At 36.3% G+C, this 12,832-nt stretch overlaps 1 protein-coding gene across 3 annotated transcripts in view; it reads right to left on the bottom strand.

Moving 5' to 3' along the window:
* Positions 1–12,832, bottom strand: part of zbtb16a (zinc finger and BTB domain containing 16a) — a 485,240-nt gene that overhangs the window by 210,297 nt on the left and 262,111 nt on the right. For all 3 annotated transcript variants that reach the window (XM_061962821.2, XM_061962820.2, XM_061962822.2), the window contains exon 4: positions 520–606. In XM_061962821.2, coding sequence (XP_061818805.2) covers positions 520–606 — 87 coding nt within the window. The remainder of the gene's footprint in view (positions 1–519; positions 607–12,832) is intronic.

The following is a 12,832-nucleotide window of genomic DNA, read 5'->3' as shown; positions in this document are numbered from 1 at the left end:
AAAAACAATATTTCCCCCCCCCATCTTTTTCCATTTTCAATCATTTTTTAAAAATGCTCCATGGAGCCACTAGGGTAAAAAAAAACAATCTGGTAGCTCAGTCGCCAGAATTTTACTGTAAAGTCTAGTGTCATATTTACAGTGTACAAAACATAAGTCAAGCAGATTTTTTAAGTATTTTTTGTTTAAAAAAATTTTTTTTGGAAAGAAAGAAAATATAATATTTTGTTGCTTTATTAGATAATGTTTAATATATAAGCAATTGCATGCAGTACTTGTATTTTTATGTGTAAATGAAAAAACAACAACATTAAGTAAAGATAAAGTACTTCATTAACGCATGTTATTTCCTAGCTTTTACGGGTCACATAAAATGATGTGGCGGGCCAGGTTTGGCCCCCGGGCCTTGAGTATGACACCAGTGATCTAGAAGATCCTAGCATTGGCTCTCTGCGTCAGTAACGTGTGGACTCTATGCACACGCTCGCTTATAGTGTGGTGTTCGTTGTGGGTTCCTACCGGTGTGGATCTGCCGGTGGGCCTCCAGGGACTCCTCGGTCTGGAACTGGGCGCCGCACTGGTCACACACGATGGCCTTGTCGCCAGCTGCAGGACAAAAAAACGAGAGACAGCGGACGTTTATTACACTGCGTGACGGAAACACGACACAAACCGTGCATCTTCAACGTTACAAGATGAAGCCATGACAATTAAATGTGGCGCCTAAACTTTTTCACCCAGAAACATCGAAACTGGTAAAAAAAAATGGCCTATGTTAAGTTAAGTTAAGTTAAGTTAAGTCAAGTTAAAGTTATGTAAGGCAGAACGGGATTGTCACACTTTTTACTCGAGTTTTATTATCAAAACATTAATGCGTATGTTAAATAGCTGCCTTTTTGTCGCCATCTGGTGGCCAACGAACATAACTCAAGCCAGTGCCCATTAATTGTTTTTTGTGATTAATCACATGAGTTAACGATACGTGTCGATATGTGGCGAGTGGCGACTAATCGCAAACTGAATTTCTTGCTGGCATCAAGGCTTTGTAATAACAAGTTAGCTAGCTTTCTTTACGATAGCTTTCCCTTTACACGTAGAGCGGTAACAATCGTTTAACCATAAACCCATTGTGAAAAATCCCAAAGACAAATACTGAGGCGCTGAATAGTTACAATTTGACATAAAAAAACACAACAATTTCCTTCAAGTTCAACGGTCTACTCTAGTTTTGATTTATTATTGAACGTGATGCAAGTTATAATTTTTTTTATGATTTATTATTGAACTTGATGCAAGTTATAACAGTTTTTTTGATTTATTATTGAACGTGATGCAAGTTATAACCCTTTTTTTGATTTATTATTGAACGTGATGCAAGTTATAACACTTTTGTTGATTTATTATTGAACTTGATGCAAGTTCTAACACTTTTGTTTTATTTATTATTGAACTTGATGCAAGTTATTTGATTTATTATTGAACTTGATGCAAGTTATAACACTTTTATTTGATTTATTATTGAACTTGATGCAAGTTATAACACTTTTTTTGATTATTGAACTTGATGCAAGTTATAAAACTTTTTTTGATTTATTATTGAACTTGATGCAAGTTATTTGATTTATTATTGAACTTGATGCAAGTTATAACACTTGTTTTGATTTATTATTGAACGTGATGCAAGTTATACATTTTTTTATGATTTATTATTGAACTTGATGCAAGTTATAACAGTTTTTTTGATTTATTATTGAACGTGATGCAAGTTATAACCCTTTTTTTTGATTTATTATTGAACGTGATGCAAGTTATAACACTTTTTTTGATTTATTATTGAACTTGATGCAAGTTATAACACTTTTATTGTATTTATTATTGAACTAGATGCAAGTTATTTGATTTATTATTGAACTTGATGCAAGTTATAACACTTTTTTTGATTTATTATTGAACTTGATGCAAGTTATAACACTTTTGTTTTATTTATTATTGAACTTAATGCAAGTTATAACACTTTTTTTGATTTATTATTGAACTTGATGCAAGTTATAACACTTTTGTTGATTTATTATTGAACTTGATGCAAGTTCTAACACTTTTGTTTTATTTATTATTGAACCTGATGCAAGTTATTTGATTTATTATTGAACTTGATGCAAGTTATAACACTTTTATTTGATTTATTATTCAACTTGATGCAAGTTATAACACTTTTTTTTTTATTATTGAACTTGATGCAAGTTATAAAACTTTTTTTGATTTATTATTGAACTTGATGCAAGTTATTTGATTTATTATTGAACTTGATGCAAGTTATAACACTTGTTTTGATTTATTATTGAACGTGATGCAAGTTATAAATTTTTTTATGATTTATTATTGAACTTGATGCAAGTTATAACAGTTTTTTTGATTTATTATTGAACGTGATGCAAGTTATAACCCTTTTTTTGATTTATTATTGAACGTGATGCAAGTTATAACACTTTTTTTGATTTATTATTGAACTTGATGCAAGTTATAACACTTTTGTTTTATTTATTATTGAACTTGATGGAAGTTATTTTATTTATTATTGAACTTGATGCAAGTTATATCACAGCTGCACAGACTTTGTAGGTGAACTATGAGCCCAATTCTGTAAATTGGGCTCACAATTTGAGAGACAACGCCCTCTGGTGGAGAGCTATTACGAGTGTGACAGTCAGCGTGTGTTACAGCTAACCCCGTTCGCATGTAAAACAGGTCACGACTTCAACAAAACTGGAGACAACGACACCATTTTTGGCCCATGTTGAGTTCTCAAGTCACTGGTGCCATCGCGCAAAATTTTAATGTGATCCGGAAAAAACTGTGGCTTGTGTTCTGAGCACAAAAATTATCGGATGTTGCAGCATACGGCAATTCATATAATGCAATGTTTCTCCAGTGGGCCGGTTTATCTAAAAATACCTTAGAAATGTCAAAACTGCTGACTTTGTCATGTGACCTAGCAACGTGAATCACGCACGATGTATAATATCATAACTTTAGCAACGCCTCCATATACAGCTAACTTTTTTAGCTCATTTTTACCATGCTGCAAATTAAACCGTGTTCTGCGCACCAAAAATGTTGAATCTGATGTTTCCCTGTTTTCGACTGATCTGCGATCTCTTGATCATCTGTGAAAATCACCAAAAAAGTTGATTGTTTATGTAACCCAACACCTTGGCAAACTATGCAGCTGGTAGAATGTCATAACTTCTTAAAAACAGAAGATACATCCAACGTTTTCGGCTCATGCTGAGATCCCAAATACTGTAACCACCACGTAGAAACGTGAATCAGACAAAAATGAAACTGCAGTCCATGGTCCTGTGCCCTAATTTTTTAAAATTCAGTGCTTACCGATTATTCTGTAAATTTGCTTTGTTTCCCTGCTGGATTCATTCATCTGAAAGAGTGTTTAAAGTATGAATGGACCGATAAATCAAGTAGACCAATTACCAATGCACCATGTTTTATGTCATAACTTCTTTAAAATCGAAGACAGAGATACAATTTTTGGGCCACGCCAAGATCACAAATACTAATACTACCACACCAAATTTTTACGAAATCCCCCAAAAACTGCGACATGTGATCTGCGCACAATAAATGTCGGAAGTGATGTTGGGGGGCCTACTACAAATCCAAAGTCTCTTCTGTATTTGTTTATGTAAAATAACTGTTCGGTTGATTTTTACGAGTTATAAAAAAAAAATAGAACTCTGGTTCTATTGGCGTACATTTGAATGCGGAGCTAGCCTGATATAAATGTGGGCGTGTCCTTTTGGAAAGGGCAGTTACAAATGTTTTTGATTCAATGACAACCGATTAATCTGTAAATTTGCCTTGTTTTTCTGCTGAATTCATTCATCTGAAAGAGTATTGTTTAATGTCTGAATGGACCGATAAATCTAGTAGACCAATGACCAATGCACCATGTTTTATGTCATAACTTCTTTAAAATCGAAGACAGAGATACAATTTTTGGGCCACGCCAAGATCCCAAATACTAATACTACCACACCAAATTTTTACGAAATCCCCGAAAAACTGCGATATGTGATCTGCGCACAAAAAATATCGGAAGTGGTTTCGGGGGCCTATTACAAATCCAAAGCATCTTCTGCATTTCTTTATGTAAAATAACTGTTCGGTTGATTTTTACCAGTTCTAAAAAAAATAGACTGATTAACGCATACATTTGAATGCGGAGCTAGCCTGATATAAGTGTGGGCGTGTCCTTTCGGAAAGGGCAGTTACTTTTTTTTTGATTCAATGACAACCGATTAATTACGTGTAAACTTCTTCTCACTCCTTATCAAAAATGTATAAAAAAAATAATAAAAATAAATAAAAATAAAAATCCAATGCTCATTTGTTTTTGTTTTTTATTCTCCATTGTTTTCATTCTGCTATAATGGCTGTTAAGGCTATAGCACTGTATTGGATCAGGCTTGCTCTTGTTTTTTTGCATATTTGAAAGAAAAATATATCAATCAATCTGTAAACATGCCTTGTTTTTCTGCTGAATTCATTAATCTGAAAGAGTATTGTTTAATGTCTGAATGGACTGATAAATCAAGTAGACCAATGCACCATTTTTTATGTCATAACTTCTTTAAAATCGAAGACAGAGATACCATTTTTGGGCCACGCCAAGATCACAAATACTAATACTACCACACCAAATTTTTACGAAATCCCCCAAAAACTGCGACATGTGATCTGCGCACAAAAAACGTCGGAAGTAGTGTCGGGGGCCTATTACAAATTCACAGCCTCGTCTGCATTTCTTTATGTAAAATAACTGTTCGGTTGATTTTTACGAGTTCTAAAAAAAATAGACTGATTAACGTGTACATTTGAATGCGGAGCTAGCCTGATATAAATGTGGGTGTGTCCTTTTGGAAAGGGCAGTTACACATTTTTTTGATTCAATGACAACCGATTAATCTGTAAATTTGCCTTGTTTTTCTGCTGAATTCATTCATCCGAAAGAGTTGCGTTTAAAGTCTGAATGGACCGATAAATCAAGTAGACCAATGACCAACGCACCATTTTTTATGTCATAACTTCTTTAAAATCGAAGACAGAGATACCATTCTTGGGCCACGCCAAGATCACAAATACTAATACTACAACACCAAATTTTTACGAAATCCCCCCAAAAACTGCGATATGTGATCTGCGCACAAAAAATGTCGGAAGTGGTGTCGGCGGCCTATTACAAATCCAAAGCATCTTCTGTATTTGTTTATGTAAAATAACTGTTCGGTTTATCTTTACAAGTTATAAAAAAACGGACTGATTAACGCGTACATTTTATTGCAGAACTAGCCTGATATAAAAGGGGGCGTGTCCTTTTGGAAAGGTATATACAAAAAGGGGCAATTACAATTTTTTTTGATTCAATCACAACCGATTAATTTGTAAATTTGCCTTGTTTTTCTGCTGGATTCATTCATCTGAAAGAGTATTGCTTACATTACGAATGGACCAAGTAGACCAATGACCAATGTACCATTTTTTACCTCATAACTTCTTTAAAATCAAAGACAGAGATACCATTTTTGGGCCACGCCAAGATCACAAATACTAATACTACAACACCAATTTTTTACGAAATCCCCGAAAAACTGCGATATGTGATCTGCGCACAAAAAATGTCGGAAGTGGTGTCGGGGGCGTATTACAAATCCAAAGCATCTTCTGTATTTGTTTGTGTAAAATAACTGTCCGGTTTATCTTTACAAGTTATAAAAAACGGACTGATTAACGCGTACATTTTATTGCAGAACTAGCCTGATATAAAAGGGGGCGTGTTCTTTTGGAAAGGTATATACAAAAAGGGGCAGTTACAACTTTTTTTGATTCAATCACAATCGATTAATTTGTAAATTTGCCTTGTTTTTCTGCTGGATTCATTCATCTGAAAGAGTATTGCTTACATTACGAATGGACCAAGTAGACCAATGTACCATTTTTTACCTCATAACTTCTTTAAAATCAAAGACAGAGGTACAATTTTTGCGCCATGCCATAATCACAAATATTATTCTTACCACACCAAATTTTTACGAAATCCCCCCAAAACTGCAACCTTTGTTCTGCGCACAATAAATGTCGGAAGTAATGTCGGGGGCCTATTACTAATCCAAAACCTTTTCTGTATTTGTTCACGTAAAATAACTGTTTGGTTGACTTTTACGAGTTATAAAAAAACGGACTGATTAACGCGTACATTTTATTGCAGAACTAGCCTGATATAAAAGGGGGCGTGTCCTTTTGGAAAGGTATATACAAAAAGGGGCAGTTACAATTTTTTTGATTCAATCACAACCGATTAATTTGTAAATTTGCCTTGTTTTTCTGCTGGATTCATTCATCTGAAAGAGTATTGCTTACATTACGAATGGACCAAGTAGACCAATGACCAATGTACCATTTTTTACCTCATAACTTCTTTAAAATCAAAGACAGAGGTACAATTTTTGCGCCACGCCATAATCACAAATATTATTCTTACCACACCAAATTTTTACGAAATCCCCCCAAAACTGCAACCTTTGTTCTGCGCACAATAAATGTCGGAAGTAATGTCGGGGGCCTATTACTAATCCAAAACCTTTTCTGTATTTGTTCACGTAAAATAACTGTTTGGTTGACTTTTACGAGTTATAAAAAAACGGACTGATTAACGCGTACATTTTATTGCAGAACTAGCCTGATATAAAAGGGGGCGTGTCCTTTTGGAAAGGTATATACAAAAAGGGGCAGTTACAACTTTTTTTGATTCAATCACAACCGATTAATTTGTAAATTTGCCTTGTTTTTCTGCTGGATTCATTCATCTGAAAGAGTATTGCTTACATTACGAATGGACCAAGTAGACCAATGACCAATGTACCATTTTTTACCTCATAACTTCTTTAAAATCAAAGACAGAGATACCATTTTTGGGCCACGCCAAGATCACAAATACTAATACTATAACACCAATTTTTTACGAAATCCCCGAAAAACTGCGATATGTGATCTGCGCACAAAAAATGTCGGAAGTGGTGTCGGGGGCGTATTACAAATCCAAAGCATCTTCTGTATTTGTTTGTGTAAAATAACTGTTCGGTTTATCTTTACAAGTTATAAAAAACGGACTGATTAACGCGTACATTTTATTGCAGAACTAGCCTGATATAAAAGGGGGCGTGTCCTTTCGGAAAGGTATATACAAAAAGGGGCAGTTACAACTTTTTTTGATTCAATCACAATCGATTAATTTGTAAATTTGCCTTGTTTTTCTGCTGGATTCATTCATCTGAAAGAGTATTGCTTACATTACGAATGGACCAAGTAGACCAATGTACCATTTTTTACCTCATAACTTCTTTAAAATCAAAGACAGAGGTACAATTTTTGCGCCATGCCATAATCACAAATATTATTCTTACCACACCAAATTTTTACGAAATCCCCCCAAAACTGCAACCTTTGTTCTGCGCACAATAAATGTCGGAAGTAATGTCGGGGGCCTATTACTAATCCAAAACCTTTTCTGTATTTGTTCACGTAAAATAACTGTTTGGTTGACTTTTACGAGTTATAAAAAAACGGACTGATTAACGCGTACATTTTATTGCAGAACTAGCCTGATATAAAAGGGGGCGTGTCCTTTTGGAAAGGTATATACAAAAAGGGGCAGTTACAACTTTTTTTGATTCAATCACAACCGATTAATTTGTAAATTTGCCTTGTTTTTCTGCTGGATTCATTCATCTGAAAGAGTATTGCTTACATTACGAATGGACCAAGTAGACCAATGTACCATTTTTTACCTCATAACTTCTTTAAAATCAAAGACAGAGGTACAATTTTTGCGCCATGCCATAATCACAAATATTATTCTTACCACACCAAATTTTTACGAAATCCCCCCAAAACTGCAACCTTTGTTCTGCGCACAATAAATGTCGGAAGTAATGTCGGGGGCCTATTACTAATCCAAAACCTTTTCTGTATTTGTTCACGTAAAATAACTGTTTGGTTGACTTTTACGAGTTATAAAAAAACGGACTGATTAACGCGTACATTTTATTGCAGAACTAGCCTGATATAAAAGGGGGCGTGTCCTTTTGGAAAGGTATATACAAAAAGGGGCAGTTACAACTTTTTTTGATTCAATCACAACCGATTAATTTGTAAATTTGCCTTGTTTTTCTGCTGGATTCATTCATCTGAAAGAGTATTGCTTACATTACGAATGGACCAAGTAGACCAATGTACCATTTTTTACCTCATAACTTCTTTAAAATCAAAGACAGAGGTACAATTTTTGCGCCATGCCATAATCACAAATATTATTCTTACCACACCAAATTTTTACGAAATCCCCCCAAAACTGCAACCTTTGTTCTGCGCACAATAAATGTCGGAAGTAATGTCGGGGGCCTATTACTAATCCAAAACCTTTTCTGTATTTGTTCACGTAAAATAACTGTTTGGTTGACTTTTACGAGTTATAAAAAAACGGACTGATTAACGCGTACATTTTATTGCAGAACTAGCCTGATATAAAAGGGGGCGTGTCCTTTTGGAAAGGTATATACAAAAAGGGGCAGTTACAATTTTTTTGATTCAATCACAACCGATTAATTTGTAAATTTGCCTTGTTTTTCTGCTGGATTCATTCATCTGAAAGAGTATTGCTTACATTACGAATGGACCAAGTAGACCAATGACCAATGTACCATTTTTTACCTCATAACTTCTTTAAAATCAAAGACAGAGGTACAATTTTTGCGCCACGCCATAATCACAAATATTATTCTTACCACACCAAATTTTTACGAAATCCCCCCAAAACTGCAACCTTTGTTCTGCGCACAATAAATGTCGGAAGTAATGTCGGGGGCCTATTACTAATCCAAAACCTTTTCTGTATTTGTTCACGTAAAATAACTGTTTGGTTGACTTTTACGAGTTATAAAAAAACGGACTGATTAACGCGTACATTTTATTGCAGAACTAGCCTGATATAAAAGGGGGCGTGTCCTTTTGGAAAGGTATATACAAAAAGGGGCAGTTACAACTTTTTTTGATTCAATCACAACCGATTAATTTGTAAATTTGCCTTGTTTTTCTGCTGGATTCATTCATCTGAAAGAGTATTGCTTACATTACGAATGGACCAAGTAGACCAATGACCAATGTACCATTTTTTACCTCATAACTTCTTTAAAATCAAAGACAGAGATACCATTTTTGGGCCACGCCAAGATCACAAATACTAATACTACAACACCAATTTTTTACGAAATCCCCGAAAAACTGCGATATGTGATCTGCGCACAAAAAATGTCGGAAGTGGTGTCGGGGGCGTATTACAAATCCAAAGCATCTTCTGTATTTGTTTGTGTAAAATAACTGTTCGGTTTATCTTTACAAGTTATAAAAAACGGACTGATTAACGCGTACATTTTATTGCAGAACTAGCCTGATATAAAAGGGGGCGTGTCCTTTCGGAAAGGTATATACAAAAAGGGGCAGTTACAACTTTTTTTGATTCAATCACAATCGATTAATTTGTAAATTTGCCTTGTTTTTCTGCTGGATTCATTCATCTGAAAGAGTATTGCTTACATTACGAATGGACCAAGTAGACCAATGTACCATTTTTTACCTCATAACTTCTTTAAAATCAAAGACAGAGGTACAATTTTTGCGCCATGCCATAATCACAAATATTATTCTTACCACACCAAATTTTTACGAAATCCCCCCAAAACTGCAACCTTTGTTCTGCGCACAATAAATGTCGGAAGTAATGTCGGGGGCCTATTACTAATCCAAAACCTTTTCTGTATTTGTTCACGTAAAATAACTGTTTGGTTGACTTTTACGAGTTATAAAAAAACGGACTGATTAACGCGTACATTTTATTGCAGAACTAGCCTGATATAAAAGGGGGCGTGTCCTTTTGGAAAGGTATATACAAAAAGGGGCAGTTACAATTTTTTTGATTCAATCACAACCGATTAATTTGTAAATTTGCCTTGTTTTTCTGCTGGATTCATTCATCTGAAAGAGTATTGCTTACATTACGAATGGACCAAGTAGACCAATGTACCATTTTTTACCTCATAACTTCTTTAAAATCAAAGACAGAGGTACAATTTTTGCGCCACGCCATAATCACAAATATTATTCATACCACACCAAATTTTTACGAAATCCCCCAAAAACTGCAATCTTTGTTCTGCGCACAATAAATATCGGAAGTGATGTCGGGGGCCTATTACTAATCCAAAACCTTGTCTGTACTTGTTCACGTAAAATAACTGTTTGGTTTACGAGTTATAAAAAACGGACTGATTAACGTGTACATTTTAATACGGAGCGACATATACCTTTTTGGACGCAGTTTGACACCGATTCTTCCCCAGAACCAATGTCCTCTGCAGTGGACATTTGTGGTTTGTCTTTTGACAGGGTTACACATTTCGGGGGGAAAAAAAAATAGCGCTAGCGCTGTTATGCAAAACACAAACGTCCACTGCAGAGGACGCAGAAACCGAAAATTCCATCGGCGGTTATTAAAAAAACGGTAATTTGCCTTTTGTTAGCGTAAAATACACAAGCCGATCACGTTTATTGCGATGTGTTGAGGCCGTCATGTTCACCTACACTCAGTGAGCATGAACAGGCGAGTACACGTCGACTTTACGGCTTTGGCTCGTCGTACTGTACATGCCATACGCATCACACATCGGACGTACGCGCACCCGCACAAGCAACCATCTGCTTGTCGTGTTAATGTGTGTGTGTGTGTGTGTGTGTGTGTGTGTGTGTGTGTGTGTGTGTGTGTGTGTGTGTGTGTGTGTGTGTGTGTGTGTGTGAGAGAGAGAGGCCAGGGCGCTCCGTTTGTTCTTGGCACGGGCTCAGCGGTTACGACACCTTCAGAAAGAGACAACACAATGAAAACAGGAAGCCGATTCTTAGATGGCAGATGAAAAAAAAAAAAAAAAAAAGCAATAGTTTTTGTGTTTTTGCAAACCCCAGCGACATGAGGGAACGGCCTGTACTGTAAAAGCAGAAACGACACAGTGTGCCTGCCAGAAAAGTGCTTATGCAACAAGTTATGCAAAATCACCAAAAAAAAACAAAAAAAAACAACAAAAAAAACAGCGCATCCTGAAAAGCCGACCTCGTTGTCATCCAGCGATCCAACATCATTTACAGGTAAAAGCCAGTAAATTAGAATATTTGGAAAAACTTGATTTATTTCAGTAATTGCATTCAAAAGGTGTAACTTGTACATTATATTTATTCATTGCACACAGACTGATGCATTCAAATGTTTATTTCATTTAATTTTGATGATTTGAAGTGGCAACAAATGAAAATCCAAAATTCCGTGTGTCACAAAATTAGAATATTACTTAAGGCTAATACAAAAAAGGGATTTTTAGAAATGTTGGCCAACTGAAAAGTATGAAAATGAAAAATATGAGCATGTACAATACTCAATACTTGGTTGGAGCTCCTTTTGCCTCAATTACTGCGTTAATGCGGCGTGGCATGGAGTCGATGAGTTTCTGGCACTGCTCAGGTGTTATGAGAGCCCAGGTTGCTCTGATAGTGGCCTTCAACTCTTCTGCGTTTTTGGGTCTGGCATTCTGCATCTTCCTTTTCACAATACCCCACAGATTTTCTATGGGGCTAAGGTCAGGGGAGTTGGCGGGCCAATTTAGAACAGAAATACCATGGTCCGTAAACCAGGCACGGGTAGATTTTGCGCTGTGTGCAGGCGCCAAGTCCTGTTGGAACTTGAAATCTCCATCTCCATAGAGCAGGTCAGCAGCAGGAAGCATGAAGTGCTCTAAAACTTGCTGGTAGACGGCTGCGTTGACCCTGGATCTCAGGAAACAGAGTGGACCGACACCAGCAGATGACATGGCACCCCAAACCATCACTGATGGTGGAAACTTTACACTAGACTTCAGGCAACGTGGATCCTGTGCCTCTCCTGTCTTCCTCCAGACTCTGGGACCTCGATTTCCAAAGGAAATGCAAAATTTGCATGGTTGGGTGATGGTTTGGGGTGCCATGTCATCTGCTGGTGTCGGTCCACTCTGTTTCCTGAGATCCAGGGTCAACGCAGCCGTCTACCAGCAAGTTTTAGAGCACTTCATGCTTCCTGCTGCTGACCTGCTCTATGGAGATGGAGATTTCAAGTTCCAACAGGACTTGGCGCCTGCACACAGCGCAAAATCTACCCGTGCCTGGTTTACGGACCATGGTATTTCTGTTCTAAATTGGCCCGCCAACTCCCCTGACCTTAGCCCCATAGAAAATCTGTGGGGTATTGTGAAAAGGAAGATGCAGAATGCCAGACCCAAAAACGCAGAAGAGTTGAAGGCCACTATCAGAGCAACCTGGGCTCTCATAACACCTGAGCAGTGCCAGAAACTCATCGACTCCATGCCACGCCGCATTAACGCATTAATTGAGGCAAAAGGAGCTCCAACCAAGTATTGAGTATTGTACATGCTCATATTTTTCATTTTCATACTTTTCAGTTGGCCAACATTTCTAAAAATCCCTTTTTTGTATTAGCCTTAAGTAATATTCTAATTTTGTGACACACGGAATTTTGGATTTTCATTTGTTGCCACTTCAAATCATCAAAATTAAATGAAATAAACATTTGAATGCATCAGTCTGTGTGCAATGAATAAATATAATGTACAAGTTACACCTTTTGAATGCAATTACTGAAATAAATCAAGTTTTTCAAAATATTCTA

Source organism: Nerophis lumbriciformis, linkage group LG09 (genome assembly GCF_033978685.3).
Source record: "Nerophis lumbriciformis linkage group LG09, RoL_Nlum_v2.1, whole genome shotgun sequence".
Taxonomy (NCBI): Eukaryota; Metazoa; Chordata; class Actinopteri; order Syngnathiformes; family Syngnathidae; genus Nerophis; species Nerophis lumbriciformis.
This window is presented reverse-complemented; position numbering and strand designations above follow the sequence as displayed.